General features: G+C 32.5%; 2 protein-coding genes across 2 annotated transcripts; one reads left to right on the top strand and one right to left on the bottom strand.

The window, feature by feature from the left end:
- Window positions 1–712: 712 nt before the first annotated feature.
- On the bottom strand, window positions 713–15,663 carry LOC117118276 (ubiquitin carboxyl-terminal hydrolase 14-like). Its single transcript, XM_033262838.1, has 13 exons — window positions 15,504–15,663; window positions 14,513–14,691; window positions 13,838–13,942; window positions 13,257–13,360; window positions 12,889–13,081; window positions 11,777–11,940; window positions 11,129–11,243; window positions 10,552–10,617; window positions 10,180–10,272; window positions 9,665–9,790; window positions 9,348–9,420; window positions 8,612–8,719; window positions 713–3,650 (listed from the first exon to the last, which is right to left on the bottom strand). Exons 1-13 carry the CDS (start codon window positions 15,517–15,519, stop codon window positions 3,484–3,486), a joined length of 1,509 nt encoding a protein of 502 aa, XP_033118729.1. The 5' UTR covers window positions 15,520–15,663; the 3' UTR covers window positions 713–3,483.
- Window positions 15,664–15,962: 299 nt separating this feature from the next.
- On the top strand, window positions 15,963–20,596 carry LOC117118277. The gene is made up of 2 exons (XM_033262839.1): window positions 15,963–16,341; window positions 16,930–20,596. Exons 1-2 carry the CDS (start codon window positions 16,116–16,118, stop codon window positions 17,292–17,294), a joined length of 591 nt encoding a protein of 196 aa, XP_033118730.1. The 5' UTR covers window positions 15,963–16,115; the 3' UTR covers window positions 17,295–20,596.
- The last annotated feature ends 3,158 nt before the right edge of the window (window positions 20,597–23,754 follow it).

Here is a 23,754-nt window from a genome sequence, read left to right as displayed (position 1 = left end):
TGTTTGTCAGGATTAAATTTGCATAATTTTGAATGTGGACAGACCGTCGCGAACAGTGTAACTTGCTTTTTATATTTAGATAGTAATTAAATAAAATCTGTCGTTGGTCAATCAATGGAGACATATTTTGGATGATATCATCATGAAAGAATAAAATTAATTTTATATCTTCATGATATCATCGGCAACCAAGGTGAAGGTCCAGCATTTATGGAACTTTAATTGCACTGAAAACAACAACCCTCTACATCCAGGGTCGCCATAGAAACACGCTAAGCCCCTAGATATCTATGGAAACCTGCTGCGGCCAGGGTACGGTAACTTTGTAAACACTGACCGCCCTGGCGTGAATAACATAAGTTGCTGGATTCCACAGCGCAACGTTTAAACAGTTTAGTACTGTAATATACGTAAAAAAAAAAAAAAAAAAAAACAAAAAAAAACTGTGATGACAGTTGGAGATCTGCGTGCGAGAACTATTACATTATTATTATTATAACCCCGAGGATATGAGGACAGATTATGCTGGTGTCTGCTGGAAAGCATTGAAACTAAAATCCACTAAAAAAATGGCGAAATTTGACGTTAATGATATGATATGAAACAGCTGATATACAAATGACTTCCACCTTGATTTCAACACACAGACTCAGGATAACAATTAACGTCTTTAAAGTTGTTACACTTTCAAAAGTTGCACTGAGCGCAATATAATGATGTCACTTTATTTAACACTTTGATATTTGAAATCTAAGTATTTTATATTCGGAAATAAAAAAGTGCATACATTCCCCTAACGTTTATATATGATATTGACCAAACTTGATGTATAAAACGTTCCCATTCCCTCATTTACTCACTTCCTGGCAATCATGTTAATTGTCATTGCATGTACTGTAGGCTTACTGTAATCCTACTGTATCCTCACGTGACCATGGAACTATAATTACATCAAGTGACAACGAAATATAAATTCAGGACGATCGTCATATCACCAATTCAAATAGGACCCATCGTCCCCCCAAAATATACAGCAATCCTGCAATCTTAAAGGCCTTAATACTTTTTTTTTTAGGTTACATTTACAGCATTATTCGTTGTATAGCATCTATTAGGTCATTAAATTGGTTGGTAATCAAGTTACAATAGTAAAGCATCTTTTTTGGGTTTTTTTTGTTTCATTGGAAGTTATTAACTTTGCTTACTTAATTGATGTTGCAAAAGACCTTTCCGGAGCGTAAATGAAACATAACTGACCAATCAGAAAAGGGCCAGGAATACGCATGTGTTGTCCCACAAACGCACATGTTTCGGTATGTTTTTTCACTGTCGTTTTGCGAGACCTTAGCAACAATGTCCAAGGGGTTAAATCTAATTTGGGAGCTTTCGATTTGTGCGACGACGCGAAGCTAGAACGGAATCACTCATGCGTGACCGTCCTACCTGGCGTCCTACCTTCTATGCTATACGTATATTTGGTCAAATTGCATTCCAGAATCAACTCGACGAGGTGACCCTAACGTCCTCGCATGCGTAGATGACTTTTAGTGACGTCACTACGTTCTACCGTCGTCGTGCAATTGAAAGCTCACTATTGATGAACTTTTAGGGATTTTCCTGTCTTTAACCACCGAGTTTATATTTCAATGTTGTACTTGAATGATTTACGTTCTGCATGTGATGCAAACTAACAAAATTTCAAATTTGAATGTTGGTATGAATATAGAAATTAGCATGAATATTTTAACAGGATGAAGTAAATCTATATGTAAAGATAGTAATTGAATCATAACTCCATGGTTGAATTAACATGAAAATATAATCAAATTTTGAGCCCAATAAAAGACAGAACAATAAAATGATAAGAACAATGAGAGCAATTGTAATGAAAATGACATTCACATAAAGGACAAGTTGATACCATTAACAGGTGAGTTTAGAACTGTATCAAAAAATAAATGCTAATTATAATTATCACAGAAACAGGTGCAATTTATGCAAATTCAATTTGATTAAAGTATATACTTTTTTGTAGATTTACAAATGAACATTTTTAACATTACATATATTATTATGGCAGTCAGTTTTCATACTCGTAATTCTTTTCAGTGAATTATATTAACATTAAAATATTTGATATTGAACCTAGGTCCTGCCTAGAGGGCAGTATAAAGGTATAAACATTTAAAAATAAGAAAGCATTACACATTTTATGGCAATGTACTGATGTACCACATTGGAATTTATACATCAGAAGTATGAGAATCTGAAATAGACAATAAGGAAGAGAATTGGAAGTCTAGATTTGGAGAGAATAAACAGATTCTAATGGATAGAGAAAAAAACAAATGAAAATATGCTAGCACTGGTACAAGATGAGCGTTAACTCATGCCAATTATACTCAAGGATAGGAAGCTTAGATAAGTACTAGGAAAAAAATATCACCTAGCTAATCCACTTGAAAGAAGTCAGAAACTTTGGCCCTCTGTCTTGAGGCTTTAGCATGGTGCACAAAGTGGTAACTTACTGTAGTTAAAAATATGCATTAAATACATCAGTACTAGATAAAGACTAACTATAGGTTAGACTGATGAACAATTAATACAGTATTATGCTATGCACTTAAGTTTTGTGATACAATAAATATAACCTTAATACTTGTACTGTGTGATACTAACATTAGTACCGGATGAATGTTCTACTGGTATTATTAGCACTAGTTTATAGAAGCCCTATAACCATTTATGAATTGAATCTTGCGGCACAGTTATAATGCAGTACTGATACCATGTGTACCACATACCATATGACACCAGTACCATGTTCAACATGTACCATGCAGTATTAGTATCATGTGTAGCATGTGCCATATACAACTGCTATTGTGTGGTACTGGTACAGTATGTGTAATATGTAGCATCTGACATTGGTACCATGTTTAGCATGTATCATGTGGTACTAGTACACAAACAATATGACACCAATACCATCTTTAACTATGTGATACTGGTATCATGTGTCAATGGAATCGAGTCCAAATTGCACCCATGTGGTGTGTTAACATTTTGATATTAATATCGCACCATATTTCACTGGAAACATTGTAAAAAGTAGCACTGGTTGTCATGTAGGACTGATATAACCAATTAGCACCACAAATAACGGTAGGTACAGCCTGGCTTCCATAAAATCGTTACGCTGTCGCTACAGTATTTTTATCACAATCATTACATTGTGTAAATGTTACGGAATTTTGTTACTGATGCTTCGCGGTACCATTCTATAGACCAATCAGCATTGCTCAAAACTGTTGATGATAGTATGTCAAGCTTTTATGGAAAACAGGCTAACCATGTAGCATGGTTTCTATGGTTACTACTAAGGATAAATATTGCAGTGATGATTGACAATTTCTATGGCAACTGGAAACAGTTTCAGAAATATTTTAACCATGACATTTCTTTTGCCTAATGTCCCGAACATTACTCATCCATTTTCTCAGGTCCACTGCTGGCCTGGTCATCAATTAGCCTCTTTGGTCCATAGATGAGTACATATGCACAATGCCAGTCACCACCCCCTGACAATTTCAGAATATCCTCTTCAAGAATTGGTGTAACAGTGTCATCATCAAATTTAATCCATTCAGCTACAAAAAAAAAAATATATATATATATATAAAAGCAATTTACAATGTCTATTTGTACTAGACCATTGGTGTCTCTAGGTGTAGTCAAATGTTGGATTTGATTGAGCTAGAGAGGGGTGTTGGAAAGTGTGAGGATGGAACTAGCATGGTCATTGAGGTAATATTTGAATACTTAAGTGGGGGTACCAGGAGTGGGATACAACTTTCTCTGGGAATGTTTGCAACTGTGCACCCATTAAACACACCACTGATGTAGATAGGCAATTATCAAAAACAGGTGTGTTTGACCCAAAAAGAGCTAAGAACTATGGAATATGTCAATACAAATTTTAAAAACAAACCATCCTGTCCTAAACAGGTAAAAATGGAAACAAACTGTGGAAATTGTAAAGTTGTAAGATGGAAAACTTTAGGAATAAAAGTGTGTGCATGCAACAGTAACTGATCACCTGAATGTGTCATCAGTGGGTCTAATAATCCCATAAGTCACTTGAAACACTCAGTATGTAGAAATCAATTTAGCTTTTAAGTGCTTAAATTGTTCCTAATTGAAGGCCACAAAAGATCCCCCTCATAAGTGACTCAGGAAACTCAGGAAGTACAACTAAAATGGGGTACACGATGAAAGACTCAAAAGTGTGGTCAATGCATATCAATGGCCAATATAATGCTATGGTCAAATTAATGGTCAATATAATTCTAAAATTAATCAAAATAGGAGCTCAAAATGTACAGCTTATGTCTTATGACGATGCATGTGCTTAAGTTATGTCAAGTACTGACTTGGGCTTTATATCATTTTTTGTTTTGTTTTATTGATAAAGAATAATTTTTTAAAAATGCAAGTGGTCAATACATATGAATGAATCACAATCTGAGAAGACAAAAACTAAAAACAATTAAAAATAAAAGCTAAATAAAATCTTTTTCCATCTCTAGAAATTATCAGTGACTGTTTAAATTTGATGGTCACTATGGATTACTGTATTTCATTACACATCAATCAAATCAGCATTTAAGCGCTTCAGATCGTTCTTTACTGAAGGCCACAAATAGCCCTAATAAGTGACTCAGTAAATCTCAAAAGTACAACTAAAGGTACACACAATGAAACACTGGTCAATGGATAAATGAAATGTTGTGACTCCCACCATGAAAATTATCATGGCTTGACTCTTGGCTACTATGTTTGTTTGTTGTACTGAGAACGAGTCTAGAAAAACCATGAAAGCTTTGATCTTAGTTATATTTCATAGATGTGCAATATTTTTCGTTACATTTCATCCTGCTGGTTCTGTAATCAAGGAATTCAGTTCCAGCAATCTGCCTATTTCTTTAATCAGGAAGTTAGAGAAGACCTTTAAGTAAACAAGGCCGAATTGAATTTTAATTTCTTACATATTTCCTTCTATAAAATGGCAATATTAGCATAATTATATTTAAAATACAATTAGAAGATTAAGTTGTACACTTAAAATGAATTTCTAGATGATTGTTTTATTTGTTAATTATATACAAACTTTAATTTTAATGTATTACACTTAGTTTTATATCTATTAATTAATGTGTTGTACTTGTATGAGGGCCTCTTAGAGTCATAACAATTAAATAAATAGGTAAATAAATAAAGGAATAAAAATATATATAACCCACAGTGTGTCATCAACATGACAAAAAAAAAAATTAAAATACAAATTATGTTGTTGGTAGATTTGCCCTAACATTAAATGTAGTTTCAGGACAAAAAATTTAGGCATTGTTTCTATCTACTGGTCGCTTTGTACGTCATTAGATATTTTGCACACATTCCTAGATTAGAAAGACAACAACGGTAGGGCGTAGAACGTAATGACATCACTATAAGTCATCTGCGCATGCGAGAATGTTAAGGTCACCTCGTCGAGTAGATTCTGCAACGCAATTTTGCCAAATCTACGTATGCAGAGAATGTAGGATGCCAGGTAGGACAGTCACGCATGAGTGATTTCGTTCTAGCATCACATCGTCGCACAAATCGAAAACTCCCTATTACTCAACATCTCAGAATTATGAAAATTAACAATTAATTAACCGTATAACCAATATAAGTATTTATGACCTTAATAATTAATTAATACCAAGTGTTGAAAAGAAAAATAAATAAAAAAATAAATACTTTTCTGAATAAAATGACACATATTTCTAAGTTGGGTAACAAAATTATTACCCTAAGACGAAGTGATTGGGGAAAAAAAACAACACATGTGCGGATTGCACATACAGTATATTGTACACACCCATCACCTGTGTGGTGTCACACCCCATTATAATAGCATAGAATATTGTTGGTTGGCCCACTGACTAATGTCAACATGTTGATTTTATAATTAATCACGCTAATTGGGATGTTAGTCGTTAACATGTTCAGGAAGTACTTAATTTGGTTTATGTGACGCCTGAGGCACACTTCCTCACACTCATGCTACACAACTTCCCTGAGAAAATAAAAATTGCTATTTCATGAATACTGACCATGTGACCTGACCAATGACCTTAGAGTACTAAATTTCTGCGATATCAAGTTTTATTATAATTACAGTTTATTATCATTAGTTATATATATTTAAAAAATTTATTATTGAATGCAAAAATTACTCATCCCAATATCATTTATTAGAATTAGGGGTACAATATCTCATTAAATATTCTTATTATTTTTTTATTATTTTTTTTAAATTTATTAAAAAAATTTTTTTTTTTTGTGATTTAGAAAAAAATAAAACTGAAAAATTACTTGCTTTTTGCAGAATGGTACTACATGTATGTGTTGCACTACAAATTCAATCTTAAAATAACTACTTGCTTTGGTACATTTGTGGAACCAATGGCTTCCCCAGAGGTGTAGCTGCCATAGCTCAGCCTACACCTACCGTGCAATGGTTGAGACTCAATACATTGCAAACAAGGAAGTATATATTTAGCCTATTTTTTTTTACACAGCATATCTGTTATGATTAGTGCAGGCGCACTTCAACTTTAATCGTGGGCAAAGTTATAGCTGGCAAAATAAACACTTTGTAAAAAATTCTTAGCGTAAATTCTCGAATAAGCGCTGCACCAAACCTGATTTTTTTCCTGCTAAACACAGCTCTTAAATAAGCATCGTGGCATTTAATCGAGAGTACTATGACCTTACCATGTGTGTAATGATACGCTTTGAGAAACAACCTTTTAAATACAATGTATACAGTGTTAAAATAAATAAATAACACAATGAAGACATAAGCACTTCTATGACAGTCCTACTGAACTACGGGAAAGCTCCACGCCAATTTCTTTTTCATAAACGCCGCTCTTGAATAAGGACTCCTTTCGAATAAGTGCCACATTGAAGGCTCCACAAATTTTATAAGCGCAGCGGCACTTATTCGAGCATTTACGGTACTTGCTATTTACAGAATGGAATAATGGTGTAGACACCCAAGTCTCATACTGAGGCTTAAGGAGTGCGAATATTTTTGGTAGTAAGACAAATATCACTTCATTTCTCGAGGCCAAGATGCTGGAATTGGAAGGCAGGTTTCAGAACCATAAAATTTTGTTTATTTTATTTTATATTTCTTTTTTAATGTGATTTTTAACTAATAATTATATTTTTACTGCAATTTTCGACTTCTGGTTTTGGGCCTTTATAATTATCTCAATGTAAATTGCTGTTTTAAATGTGTGATGTTTGTAATGTTTTTTCTTTTTAGTGATGCCCTATAAATTAAATTCAATTCTATATAAAGAACAGAAGGACTGATAAGGTAAAATGCACTATATAAATAATTAACACATTACTATATAAGAATTAATAAAAACATTTTAAAGAGCAAATTTCTTTTTTCTCCTGACAACTCAGCACATTAGCAATTACTCTTTTAATTAATTCCATCAATTAACTAATTGCAATATGCACTATATAAATAGCACATTATTATTTTCCTATTAAAATAAAAACTTAATTTTCTGAAAAGGCAGTTTTTTCTGATTACAACTCAGCACATTACCAATTATTCTCTTAATCAGTCTATCAATTAATTAAATGGTTCCAAAACATTAATCATTTTAGTTTCCTTTCAATTCTTTTATATCAGTCATCCTTGCATTCAGACACGAATATAAACTAAAACCCCAAGGCAGGAATTAGAAATAATACTTGCTAAGCCCAGAGCTAAGCTAATACACAAAGGCATGAGGTAATCTAATGATGATGATGATGATGATGATGATGATAATAATAATAATAATAATAATAATGTCATCTTATTAGGTGCACATATCCATCTGTTGGCAACAATAATAATAATAACAATAATAATAATAATAATAATAATAAAATAACAAAAAACAACAACAATAAAAATAAAAACAATTATAATGATGAAGATGAATACTAGCAATATGGTACAAATATTTCACTGTTAACCTTGAAATAAAAAAAAAACACAAAAAAACAAAAAAACAAAAAAAAAAAAAACACAAGAAAAAAAAAAAAAAAAAAAAACCAAACCAAACACATTGTCTCAGTCACCAACATAGAAGCAGTAGCATTGTGGCAGTAGCATTGTTACAGTAGCATTGTGGCAGCAGACACACATATTCAGCTCCCTGGGGTGAATTCCATGCTGCAGTTGTAATCAATGTGTTGCCATTTAAACATACCTTGTACTTATATTCTTGGTTGTAGAGGGACAACAGTAGATTAAGTCAGTATACAGTGCTTTGTCCAAGGACACAAGTGACATGCACAGCAAGGGATCTGATAAAATATATAACTTTAAAAATAAAAAAATGAATGACAGCACTGATACCTCTATAATCCTTTGGGGTCTTGTTTCGTAAGTATCCAGAATAATAGGGTACTCACAGGAAAGAAAGGATAATAAACAAATAAAAGCATAAAGAACTAGATAAATATTTGGCATAGTGAAACTTACCTCCTTTCCTGTGTATCCAGCCAACATAATGACCAGATGAACTTGATCTTCCCTGGTGGGTCAACACAGCTTGTAACTGATAATAACCACTATTATTACTACCTATGTCTGAGAGAGAAACAGCAATATATTAACACTATGGAATATTTGTTATTTTTATTGCACTCTCATTCAAGAGTGACTCTTGATATACATGAATAGCATTTTGTAATCAACTGCCTGTTCAATCTGATAATAGTATTGATTCTTTTAAGATATTACTAAAAACAGTACAGTGCTTGCCTTTGAGAAATAATTTTCTATGTTGTGCAATGTTTAACAACTTCAGCCTCTGTTTCTATCTAATATCTTATACCACTAGGCCTATTCAATTTGTTGTAAAGACAGGTTACTCAGATACTAGTATTATTTCATCTCCTTTAGTGTGCCATCATGCCCTCATTTTCAGGCCTTAGAATCTTAACCACCAATCTTGCCTACACTTCTCAGTATTATTTTGAATGAACAGAAAAGGCAAACTGCTCTATAAGCTAATACTGGACCCAAAACACTATGACAGATAGGCAAGCATTTTAACCTCTAATCTTAGCTATACTCCTCAATAATAATATTATCAACATTGTACAAAAAAAGGGCAGTCTTCTCCATTCAACATTGGCCGACAATTAAAGAAATAACTTTTTTATGTTTTAAGGAACTTTGAGGCGTTTCATCATCAGCTTGCGTATTTGCTTACCTTCTTCAAAGTCAAATGCTAGGTAATTGACATCTTCCTTTTCTTCAGGTGGTTTGGTGCCTGCAGCTTTGGCCTACATAACAGGAAAAAACTTCCTGAAGTAATGCAAGTTCATATAGGTATATACATATTCATTAGATGTATATTATCTTTATACATATCCAGGAGCAACTACTTTTTATAATGACATGGGTGGTACATTGTCAAAAATATGTTATGCTATTCCAATGCTCATAATATCAAATGCTTGTTGGAATTGCATGAAATAAAATATAACTGAATTTACTTCCAAGCTTTTGCGATTAAGCAATACAAACCTTGGTAACTTCTTCAACTTTTTTATCCTCCTGAATCTTAAATTTGTCTCTGACTGGGGTCATCTTTTGTTGAAGTTCTTCTGAGCAGAGGTCAAATGCATCAAACATCATTGGAAACTTCACATCCTACACAAAACAATAATACTCTTCACTGTAATGGATATTTTTTTTATAGAAAGTTATTAGCTAACAGTTGTTGATCATTATATAACAGAAGGCAAATATGAAAACCATTCCTTAATAACTTTTTATTAAAAAAAAACCCTGTTTACATTCCCTGACCTCTAACTTTGACATGTGCAAGTACAAGATGGCTTATTATTTTGTGAATGACAGCTCATTTGTTATTAGGACATCCACTAAACACACATTAACACACTTGGATGAAGCCAAAGACATCCACTAAACACACAATAACACACTTGGATGATGCCATTTTATATTTTTTGTAATAACACAAGAGAAATTGAGAAGGTTATTTATGGGGCAATTATATTGATTTTTCGTCAAATTACCTTAAGAATCTTTGCATTGACGCCTTCCTTTTCCTTGTAATAAAACCGTACAAACTGAACGGTCAAGTAGGCTGGAAGACGACTAATCTTTGACTGTAGGAATAAAAAAAACCCAAAACAACCTGCATTACACAAATATATTAAAATAGTTAGCTTTACTATGCAAAGGCTAATCAGGAAAGTTGTAAAGCAGATAATCAGATACATTATTCGTCCACATAAATACAAACAATGATTCGTTTTCCATCGGCAAAAGAAATATAATCAAAAACCAAAAAACTTACTTAAACTTATTGTTATTATTATTCTGCTTCTTAATGTTTTTAGTCCTAACATGTATGGTAAACAAAAAAGATCAACAAAAGAGCTTACTGTTTTTGTATATACAGCATTTCGTTGTAATGTTGGTGAATTCTTCTCAATTTTTTCTTCCATTTTCTAAAAAAAAAATTGGTTTTGTTACAAATCTGACAGGTGTATTTCCACTTATCTGAGTGTCTACTCAACAGTGTATTTCTTATTTATCATTTCTTCAAAAAAAGCTAGTTAATTTGAGCCATATTCTGGTAAATGTAAGGACAGTTGAGTATACTTCATCTCTCATAGTATTCATGTTCTATTAAAGTCATTAACATATCATGTTTACATAAATACATCCAAAAATCAAAGACAAGGGAAACTAAAACCTGTCACACCCTCTGCCTTGATAACCTATTGGCCCTGCCCCTTGGATACTGTTGCTAAGGTCCTCACAAAAACAATCCATAGAATGTTTAGTAGGAATGATACTTAATTTGTTTAGGCTTTTCCAAATGTTACCCCAGTCAGTATGTGATCATTGTTTTTACTATGATTTTTGTTTATATTTTAAAAGGTTTTAATAGTATTTTACCATCGTCATTGTTATTTAAATCTCAACTATTATTATTCAAATCTCTTCATGGCTTACCAATTTAAGACCTGTATGCATGTACTTCACATCTTGCGAAATAAAACAACTTAACTGTGAAAAATTTTCAATGGAAGATTTCGCTGGTTCTTCTTCAGATTCATCACACTTTAGACTAGTGAGAAAAATAACAATTATCAAGGGTATTTAAACCAAACTACTTTTCAATGAATATACATTTACTGTTGGAGTAGATATAAAAATGTGAATTCCCTCCTAAATGATTCCATAAAGTGATCAGGTATTTACTCTATACAGTAAAATGAGTAACAATAATAAACATTATAGTTATAGCCATATGAAAGGAACGTTTCAGGAAAGAATTAAAAAAAACCCTCAAGGAAAAAAAACAATGATGCTAGACGACATGAAAAAAGAGATGAGCTTTACACTGATATGAAAAAAAAGTTACGCCATAAAGACAGCTGGAGAAATAATGCTTAAATACCAATGCAATATTAACCCCAATTATATGAATAAACTCTACCGTAGGCCTCTCACTCTATGTCAATTGTCATGCTGGTATAAGCAGGCCTCATACTTCTGGAGTATTAAAACAAAATGGGATTCTAACCCCTAACCTGAAGAACAAGAGCATTAAGAATTACTGTATGTCAACTGTTCCCATTTTAAATCATAATGAATTACCTGCATTGGAACTGGCCACCAAAATACTGACTCATAAAACTGGTCTTTGGAGATGATGCTGCAGCTCCCTGGCTTCCTCCTTCCGCTGCTGAAGTGGACGCTGTTAAAGCAGGAAGTTGGTCTTCAAGTTGACGGAACAATTGAATCCAGCATTCATTAGCATCCTAGGAGTAGAATTTTAACATAATAAACAAATCATTTACTATTGTTTACAAAAATAAAAAACACATGAGATGAATAAGGATGAAGTGGAGTTGCAGCTTGGTTTACATCCTGCAACATCAAAGATTTTCCTCACAAGCAAAACAAGTCGTCCACTCCTTTTTTTTTTATATTTACAAAGAAGAACCCGCATGCAGTCCGTCCACCAAATCAAAGGAAATTGAGAACGAAAAAATCACACCACTGACCATTAAATAATCACAAGTACATCAACACAATGTATGGAATAATTGGATGCAGTTGCAAGGAAAAGCAGCTACAAACATCTTCATGCTATATAAAGACCATGACACTAGGAGCCTGGGTTTTACGCCAATAAATATGAATTTGCCATCCTGGAAAACGTATTTATTTATTTTTATTTTCTGTGGTGTAAAATATACAAGCAGCCAGATGGCTGAAAAACGTTGAACTCACACACATCAAAAAGGTGAAACAGCAAGACAAACATGAGATTTAAATATAAACACCAAAAAAAAAAAAAAAAAAAAAAAAAAAAATATATATATATATATATATAAAATAATAATAATAAAATGATAAAAGAATAAACAGCTCAAAAAATAAATAAATAAGGAAATCTCAAGGATTAATTCCAGCCAACGCAGCTAGTTCATTGTTCATCAATTGCACTAATGTACTAGTATTACCATCACAACTACCACAGGCAAGGTATTCCATATAGGAAGGATGGTTGGCCAGCACGATCCTCTGTAGTAAACTGAACTATTTGTATTAACAGGTACCACTAATAACCCATAATAAGAATAACATGTTTTTATAGCATCACTTCTAAGGTGTGAAGATTATAGAGATGATGTTATGAGAACACGAGGAGGAAAACACTGAAAGACGATGAGAGAAATGAAAGCGAATGAGAAGAGCTCGACCTGCTGTTTAAAAGCACCGTTCTCTGCTCGTTCAGCAAATTGTGGGAAAGCAAGATGCAGTAACCGTAGTAACATGATTGGTCGAACTTCCTCGGCTGTGCTGTCCATTTGCATAAACAAATCACGGACACCGGATGTGATGGATTCTGCTGGCTGGATGTTAACTACAGAAGGATTTATCCTTCCAGTAAACCTACGAGATAAAAAAATAAAAAAAATTAAAATAAACTGAAGAAAATCTAAATTCACTTTAATTGAATGAATATATATATATACAAGTATAAAAATTTTAATCAAGGCTACAGTAATATAAAAAATAAAACACTATAAAGAGGATTAGAAAAACAGTTTTTAAATTTCATTCCTACTTTTTGAGTGATTCTCGTAGTTCAGGCACACTGCGAAAGCACTGAAGCGTTGAATTCAAGTAGCAAGTGTTGCCAAGATTTTCTAGACCAGCTGGTAAATTGAGCTGTAATAAAATCATAAAAAAATAATTGAATACAAAAATTTCTGTTGCATTTTATTTTCCCTTTGAGTCAACATAAAAAATATATTAGTATTAGACAATATAGATATAGAATCTTGTTTCTTTACTCCTCAGAAATGAAACATGGGAACATTTACATATGTAAAATATATACAGTTTACTGCAGATATACAGCACACTAAGCAGTGGTTCAATTCTATTTTCATTTGATAAAGTTTGCAAATTGAGAGCTGATATTAGACTAAATTAATGAGCAAAAAGTTGGCTTTTCCAATATTTTTAATATGTTAGTTCATGCCTCAAAAATGAATATTATTATATTCCCATATGTTATAAACATAGACAGATATTATTAAGACCAGCCACCAGTTGAAAAATCACTTGCATAGAAAAATATTAAATATTTATAAAAATGGACTGTGCAAAGGTTGATCAATTACAGTCAAAATGAATAAATACCGCAGATGCCAACTGCTGGTCACTCATGTCCTCAACAAACATAGTTTTCTGTACTGGTTCTTTTGGTAGCTCATCAGCAGTGCCCATCATTAAAAATGTAGAGCCCTAAAAATAGTATTTATGATGCAAATGATGAATTAAAAGTTGTGTATTTATACTCAACAACCAACATTCCACATCTAGTGTCTTTTTGTGTATATGGTTGAGAAAATTGAAACTCCTACACTCCCACCCCCTCCAAAGTATAGAATGGTGCTTTGAAACAGCAGGTAAGGCTTTCTTTATTGATCTCAATTTGTCTGAATCTACTTCATCTTATTTTTCTCCATCTTCACCTCCATCTGTCGTTCATCCTCTTCTCTGTCCATCTCCTCATTCACTTACTTTTCTCTCATTTTTTCAGTGATCTCCACTCCACGTTCTTACATCTACAATTCATACAAGAATATCAATAGACTAAAGTGCTTGTTCTTTCTAACACACATGGGTTACAGCTATACTTTTGTCAATCATCATTTTACTTAGACGTGTGACCTCTCAATTATAAGTTCTGTTTAAATTTAATACTTTTGTGTTGCATATTATGTGTCCCACAGAAAAAGTATAAACGTGTACATCATGCTTCATCAACCTTTATTTTAATATTATAAATATCATAATAATAATAACACCTACATCCTTTAACTTAAATGTCCCCCAGTCATCGTCCTTTAAAACAGCACCCTTTAACATCACCTTCTGCCTATTAGGCTGCACCCCTGATAGAGCAAACAGCTGGGCCTTGAACAGTTCTGGGGATTCATCTGTGTTGCACTCAACTTTTTCAAATTTCTCACGTCCCCATTTAATATTTACTAAAAAGAAAATATATGTATACTGTAGATGGTTTATATTGGTTAAGACATTCAAACAAAAAGCATAGATTTCAGGCCCAATCATGTCATACACTGCATTCCATTATGATATTACAGTAGATAGTAGTAGTATAATACTAAGAAGGTATGTCCCAGTTGAAGCCTTGTCATATTGACAAAACTAAAAAAAAACAGATCAGTAGTCAAGGTGTTTTAATATCAAATATCACGTCCACTCTGTGCAAAGAATCACGAACAATAGACCGCAAAATTGATTGTTTTTAAAAAGTGAGCTTTTCAAATCATGTGATACTATGGTGTGCTGCAATTGGTTGCTTGTCGGTGTGCATATAACAAAACCACTTTTGTTGTATACACAGCCGCTGTACATATAGCCAATCCCTTGCCGTTTTGACCGAATACCCTTTTGACCTACTGTACTACTGGTGCAGTCGCTCTTGTTTTTTCAAACAATGCTAATTTAATTGCTTTCAAGTAACTCGAACTCCAGTCCTACCAAGCCTAGATGCTTAAAATAATCAACATTTACAATAGTCCATCTCTTGAATAACTCGTGAAGCCTCTTCTTTCTATTTAAAGACCAAGCTCTAGGCCTATGGCCTAGGCTAGGCCCACCTGCCCAGTCCCGGTGCTACCCACGTTCAGTAGCCTAGGTAGGCCTACATATAATTATACCGGCGGTCATTCGTTGGGTTGTGTTGCTGAGCCAAGGCCTAACCTAGGCCCTAAATCATCGTACGTAACTTAATTGGGAATATTATAGCTGGAATATGGATTGAAGGAGAACAAACCTTTAAAAGTCGGCATAATGTTACCATTAAACGTTCTTTACAAGCTGTGTTTAAGGATAAATCTGGGCTCGGCACTTCTCGACAAGACACATGCGATAGGTATTTAGCACGTAGCTATTCGCCCGGAGAGATTGTTGTTACTCTTGCCGGGAAACTGTGTTAAACGTGCAAATAGCATCCGTAATACCGTCTAAATATCATTATATTCTAGCAACTATGGTTTCCAGAATAAGAAAAATGAAAATATTAATACATATTGTTATATTTATTTGAATACTTAGATGATAGTTCTAAAGTGAAACCACAAAAAACATATTATAAAAAATATTGTTTTATGCAACAATATATTTTTAAATCAAAGCCATTATCGAAGTAGACAATAACTTCGATATGACAGAATTAAAAACAATGTGGATGGGTGATTGAAGAAATGTAGGTGTTTACCTATAGAGGGCGGTATAATTATTTACTGCTCTAGACAAGCTCTAGGTCTTTGCTGTTGTGTAGAGAATCTGATAGAAAGAGAGTAATGGTCTAGCGGTTTTACTGTGTTTTAAATAAGTATTTCAATTTCAATAGCTTTTAAGATCAATTTATAAGCCTGTCGTAAAAATGGCTTGTGAGAATCACGCCTTACAGGAGTTGCCGAAGAAGGACAATCAGCAGAATTGTGAACAGGATCCAACCTTTGAGTACTTGCTGAAAACACTAGATGAACTGGAAAGACAAGTTGAACGTTTTAGAGACACAGCTAAAACACTTCAAGAAGACAAAACAGTAATTTTAGAAAGAATAAATAAAATATCACAGAGCCAGGCGATAAGTGACTTAACGCAGGGTGAGTATGAATTAGGAATCTAGGGCCTAGGAGTTGGTAGTAGGCCCTAGTAGGCTAGTAGTAGTCTTGGTTACCCATCATTATTAGTCGGTTGAATCATGGAGTTATAATTTTGAATCATGGAGTTATTCAATTTTATAACTCCATGGAGGTATAAAAATATTATTTTATACCTCCATGAATATACCTAGCCTATATTAACATAACAAACGTCCTTCAGATCAGATATGACCAGGGAGGATAATTGTCAGTGCTTTGTTTGGTATGATCCTGGGTATGATAAGTGAATCTTAAGAGCTCAGTTTTGAAACTTAATACAGTGTTGGATGAATATAATGCAAGAAAAATTGGCACAAAACTGAGATAAGAACAAGAAACAATTATTGACCTGGTCAGTCACAGCACTTACACTCTTCTTACACATACCTGCAGTTCTCTGATTGGCTATAAAATTATGATAAAAGGATTTCACCACTTCGTGTGTAGAACAGTAGCCAATGTCCAGTCAGCACAGAAGGAACACTGTTCAGATGAATTTTTGAAATTTATTTCATGCATTAAAAATGTGAGTTTCTGTTTTTCTCACAGATAAGAAAGATGAACTAGAGCTTTATATTGATCGATTGTGCAAGCGATGCATAACTGTTGAATTGAACGTGATTACAGTAAGGAGCACTTACCAGGAATGCGCTATCACCAAAGTCAAAGATATTCTGAAACAGTTGAAAGAAGACATTCTAATCAATAAAGCTGGTACACGCGATAAAATTCAGCGATACTTGAACACATGCACTGCAGATGGTGAAGGGGCGCTGGATTACAAGTTTCAGGCGATACTTTTAGATTGCGCAGCCGAGGACCAAAAAGAGGTTAAAAAGCGGCTAAAAGGAATACAGAATGTGTTGGTTAATTCTGAGAAAGTTGTTGATGAATTATGCAAAGACTTCTCCTAGTGTTGTGTTAAATTGTCTATAGCATGCAGCAGGTAACAGGGATGTTAAGGACAGGGCTCCTATACCCCTTAAGTCCCTAGAACACTGCAGATCCATGTGTCCTCCAGCAGCCTCAATTCACAATCAGCTTCCTGCTGGTTATTATTTGTCTTCATTGTTAAGTATAGTATACAGTAACATTTCTCACAAATGCAGTGTTTTTATGCATGAGACCAAATGTTTATTTATTTATTACAAATTCGACAAACTGTCAAAGAGGAAGCTGTGGCCCGAGGGCCCAACACAAAAGTGGGAACCTCTTGAGAGATGTTCATATCTGACGATATACCTGTACTGTAATTCGGAGTGTAGTTTGGGCTAGGATTAAGATGATCATATGAAATTATATGTTAAATGTTGTTGCATGGCGAGCCAGGAGCATGGTACACCATCCTACTGTATAATAACTTAGTATAAAACATACTCCAAATAAAGTGAATCTAGTCATTTTGATTCAATATTTTGATCTTTTCTTAGATCATCATCAGGAAAGAATAAAGATTCTAACATTACAAACATATTCCAAAAGTGTTATAGAAAATTAACCAATGGGAAACAGTCAATAATGTAGCGAATAAGATACTGTATAATTCAATTTCAATTTCAATTTATTCAGATCACAAATGGCAGTAACAAGACTGAATTGCTTGTGATTTACAGTTTAAAATTCATTCATAAATTGTTAAAAAGTACAATAAAAGGACATCAAAAAACAATAAAAGACAGCGATATACAATGAAATAACAGCATAAAAAGGAAGTTAAAAACATTACAGGAATAGATCAATAGTACTGTATAATAATTATTGTAAATTATTTGGTAATTAAAATTGAAAAGGTTGGAATCCTGTTACCCTTCTAGATGACCACCCGCTATTGATTTTTCGGTTGTTCCATGTGTTGTTTTTATTTGTTTTAGTGGCAGTTCCTTTCTTTGCCATGTAGTTTTCTTCCACATTGCAGCATTGCATTATGCACTACTTAAAAGACTGATGTAGCAGTCTAGTAAGTTTGCCTTCTCTGCCCTAATGTAACATGGGATACTAAAGCATTCCCCTGTGTGGGAAACATTGACTGGTGTGCAGTAACATTATCTTGTTTTAAAATTGAAAAAGCTAAAATTAAACAGTGTATGCAGGAATATATATATATTTTATTTGTAAAATATTAGATTTAAAAATATGGATAATTATAACCCCATTTAACAAGTTTTAATAGACTGTATATACTGGGGTTTAGTTTATTTACTATTCCCCTTTATATTATAATGAACCAATTATATGTAAATTCCACCTTATTCATTTTATTTGTAAAATATAAGGATTTAAAGACCATTTATACAAGTTTTAAAAATGTTGAATAAAGGTTGCTGCCAGATCCAAACTGAACTTATCCAATAAGGAGGGACCACTTAAAATAATCCATTTGGTTTTCTTTTTATCTTATGCCGGAGACTTGCTGTGTCAGACGATCGTAGACTAGATAAAGTCATATGTTGTATATAACCATAAATGTGAAAGTTGGTTTTTACATTTATGTCATCATCTTCCTAGTACAGTAATTTTAATATACTGTACAATAGTGATCCATTTTATTACAGTAAGCTTCAATGTTTATATCTTGGAATATTTTTAAGCTTAGGTTCTCAGATCATGTTACAATTTGAAAGACTCATCATTGAAATGCAAGTGAAAATGACAAAAAATATTACCTTTTAGAAAATGTTGGAGAGTTGGACAGTTTGTTTGATAATGACCTTTCCAAAGTGTCAATCAATTCCAAAACACATGTTGTCACACAGACGCACATTTACGCTGTTTTTGAACATCCAAGGGGTGGGGCTAATAGCGGAATGGTCTGTTATGTAACAAGCTTCTATTAGACAAAAAGTCTGAACAAACTCAGTGTATATAATTATGATTATGCAAATGATGTAGGAAATGTAATTAATATACTGTATGCATCTGTTTACTTGTGATCAATATATTTTGTTCAATCAAAGATAATTTATTAACACCAGTGAAAGTGTTACTCCATACCAAAGTTACTATATCTTGTTCAGTTGACAACAATGCACATATTTTATTTTAGTACAGTATGTTATTTTCGAAGTTTACAGTAATAGCTCAACAGAGATTATGTAGATATCTTTATGAATTGCTTTTATTAAATTAATTAATCAATTATTAGTTTTATTTATAATAGTAGTTAAAAAGTTTTTATGTATATGTAGATACCAATTTTTGACCGTTTATGCACATTTTATCAGGTGTTATAATACGCTGTTCTTGTACGGCGGTCTGCCTAAAAAGCTCAGTGAAGCCAGATAAAGAGGGTAAAAATCGTGCATTATAAACTGTACTACAGCCTGCACAACTTATGTAGAGGCCTTGGCAGTTACATTGTATTCCACTTGAACAGGTGTATCCATCTTTATAAAATGTGTTCTCACTGAAATCTGACAGATCTAATTTATTCTAATTTATTGATTTTAAATAAATCTGAAAGATATGCTGACTGGTTCATGTTGAATGAGAAAGAACATGGTATGGTGCTTAGAAACACTGAAGCCGGGTATACTCTGCTTCAGCCGACAGTTGTATTAGACAGAACCATGACCGACGTGATGCTGTCTGCTGATTGTCGGTGGCAGTCTGCAGTTTATCATTGATAAGTTGCGTTCTCCATGAAGTGTGCCTGGCTTTAGAAATACAAAGTGCAATAATGATCGATACTTTTGAGGTCTATTTTAAGTTATAACCAGCTGATATCTCATTTTGACCTTTTTTTTACCTTTTTTTTTGGGTCTTTATTACATTATTTTTTTGTGTACTTTATTTTATTGGTGTTTTCCATTCTTATGTTTCTATTTTCATTATTGTAAACTCTATTTGATACATATATTTTACCTTAACTGTGTGTTGTGTATCATCTTTCTAGAAAATGACCTTGATGTATGTTTATACATTTTCTCGACCATCTATATATGCACTTAATGCAGTTTTGAAAACAATGCTTTTATATTTGTATTATCATACTGCTGCTACATTAAATATATTTGAATACATCTATACAAGTACAATGTGTGTTGTAACACTATGGAATCTCTGGATCTGATGCTGTATCAGGTTTACTCTCTAAATTCTACTTGTGTTGTATCTAACCTACCAAATTAAATTTGTTAAATTTTACATAGATGTATTGAGGTTGAGTGCTTGTTGAACAGAATAAAGTTGTATCTACAACAAAAAACAAATTTGAAAACTACAGTAATTGAATGTCTATTTTAGTTGAGGCAAAATTTTTGCCAAACATGATAAGCCCTTCTAAAACATGTCTGCATTCTTTTATTATATATTTCCTTATTTTTTCTTTTATTATTCTTTTTCTTGAAGTTGGTTGTCTACAATTCGTCTCTTGCAGTTCTAAAAATATCACAGCATGATAATTTTAAATGTTATTTAACATAAAAACTCAATTGAGCATATAATTTGAAAAGATGATACTCTAATAGATTATTTATTAGATTTCAACAAAAGATTAGAATGAGAAAATAATATTCCTTACCAATTAAATACAAGTACTGTAATAAAAATAAGTTTACAGACTCCAGTATTGACTGCCAAAGGATTGTTGTTATGTGTAAATCAACAAAAATGGTGCCGATTGGTTAGTTAAATCAGAAACCTTGTAAATTGCATCATGAACAACCATGGAGGAATTAGTTTAGACTAATTCCTCAATGAGACAACTATGCAGTGTCAAGATTGCTGTAAAAATACTGTAGCAAGAGTGTAGCAATTTTATAGAAAAACCAAGTTTAACTTATTTAATTCTCTTGAAAACAAATGTTAATTTCAGATCTGTCCTATATAATTCATTAACATGCTTTAATTTTGTTTTCTTTCGTTTAATGTTTAATAGTAATGGGCATTTCTGTCTTTAATGTTTGTTTGTATTATGATATGAGCAAACAAGAAGCTAACATTAACACTTTCAAGTAAAAACCTTTTTTTGTTTTTTAATATAATACATACTGTAGATTAACATGGCATATAAGCATGAAATATTATTATGTAGTTGACAAGCACTCTCCCAGTGCTGTCACCCACACGGTTAATTAGACACTGTACAACACATGCAATAGTGTCATATATACTCATGCAAACGTTACAAAGAATACGTTATTTGATTTAACAATACGTTGACTTGATTACTAATGATTTACAATGATGCAATTATTGTGTAATGTACATGATCACTGATTGGCTCTTAATTGTCTGCTCCTTCATTATCTCTATAAAAAAATCCCTTACAACGCGAAGGCCATTTTATTCAATGACTTCTTATATCAATGGGAAATAATTTATTAAAAATCCATCAATGTACGAACCAATTATTGGGATCAAATCACTTTTCACCCTGTTTTACCTACCACGATATCAGGGGTACATACTAATATAAATCAATATTTTAGTCATGGTGATGCTAATATCTATCAGTTTCATTTTATTGTCATTTTACAGTACAAAGCCATTGATGATACTTTGGCAAAATCATTTGATGTTTCATAATAAAATATTTTACAAACCTTCCTTCCATGCAAACAATAATTCATAAAAGTACTACGATAAATGTACATATATATACATATATACACATATATATATACATGTAATATATATACATATAATATATATATATATATACATATGAGGCATGTCGTGGCAAAATGGTTAAGTTGTCGCACAGGCCAGTATTGAGGAAATGGGCTATAAAATATGGGAGCTCAAAAAATTGCCAAAAAAAAAAAAAATCAAAATTTGTTTTTCACTATAGATCAACAGTTTAATGTCTTTTTAATCATGTCCCAAAGTATTATTTCTGGAAGTGTTAAACAAATCGTTTATTTAACATTATTTAGATAGTTAATTCTATTAAACAATGTATGCACAAATAACTTTATATTTATCTTGACTCTTAATATGGTTAGACGGCGCTATGCAATTTAAATTACATGTTGGGCGGGGTCCCGGGCCAGCTGGGCCCCCCATGCCTTTTGTAAAATCAGTAAAAATGGAGCTGTATTCATACTGTCTCTTATACACATCTATCATAACCTATGTATAAATGCTATGGTATATCAAAATAAAGTTAACTGATCGCAAATAATTGTAGGACAACAAAAAAAAACCATACAATATCACAAGTTATATAGGTTTTACAATATCAAAAGATAATTAGTTATATTAGTTATACACTATTAGAAATCATCTAAACATAAATTTAGTGCTGTAGTTTTCAAGGTATAAAATATTTTCAATGTGAATTAAAGAAAATGTGTGTATACAATAAGGTAAATAAGTAAAATATAATAATTTAAAAATATAATACAACAATAATAACATTAGTACCAGCAGTAGTAAAACAAAAATAAATTGTAAACAAGTAGATAATACATTATTACATTACTAGAGAATGCTTATAACCTCTTGTGGTAATAAGGTTACAAGACTTCTTGTACTGTATACAGTACATCCACAATTCTCTACAGGGATCTAATAACACTTCATTTATTATACTCAATACAAAAGACCTTTTTTGTACACAAACATACAGTACATTGTATCACGCTTATCTCATTTCATTTCTGTTTTCCACCTTACGAATTAATGTCATTCATATGCCAGGTATCAATAACAGGCTTTAACTTTAGAAATACACTTGGAGCTTGTCATGCCAAAACCAAGATCAGTGACCAAAACATGAAAATTGACATTTTAATATATTCATTATCTCCATCCTCCACATTATAAGCTTTAAAATGATGGGTCATTTTCAGTTTCTCTGTACTGAAGTATACAATAGTGCCATTCTTATGCTAATACTCAGTTTAACATTTAGCAATACAATAGTGCAGTGGTTTTGGGATGGCATGTCATTCATAATCTCCACCCTCCACATTATAAGCTTTAAAATGAATGGTCATTTACAGGGGTCGACTTAATATTGCAAATGTTATGAGTAAAAGCATTACAGCTTCTCTGTACTAAAGTAAACAATACTACCACATTCTTATGCTAATTACTCAGTTTAACATTTAGCAATACAAAGTGCACTGGTTTTGGGATGGCAAACCTCACTTGGCTGACTATGAAAAACACTATCAAGAAATTCTGAATAAAATGTAAAAAAATCTGACAATCAATACAGCACATGAATAATATATCTTTCATTTTCAGGTGATTAGAAGACTTAGAGTGGATTCTATTCAAAATTTGTCAATCAAATATATCAAAATTATTGTATCAAAGACTATTTGGCATTTTTGTTTACTGGCTAATATAATTCATCAATCTAAATCAAGGTGCTGCAATTGCAATTACAAATAAATAAAATGCTATCAGCTTTTTATTTAATAC

Source organism: Anneissia japonica, unplaced genomic scaffold (genome assembly GCF_011630105.1).
Source record: "Anneissia japonica isolate Jap-2015-1 unplaced genomic scaffold, ASM1163010v1 scaffold288059_len961885_cov194, whole genome shotgun sequence".
Taxonomy (NCBI): domain Eukaryota; kingdom Metazoa; phylum Echinodermata; class Crinoidea; order Comatulida; family Comatulidae; genus Anneissia; species Anneissia japonica.
The sequence above is the reverse complement of the archived record's forward strand: the minus strand, read 5'-3'. Positions and strand labels throughout refer to the sequence as shown.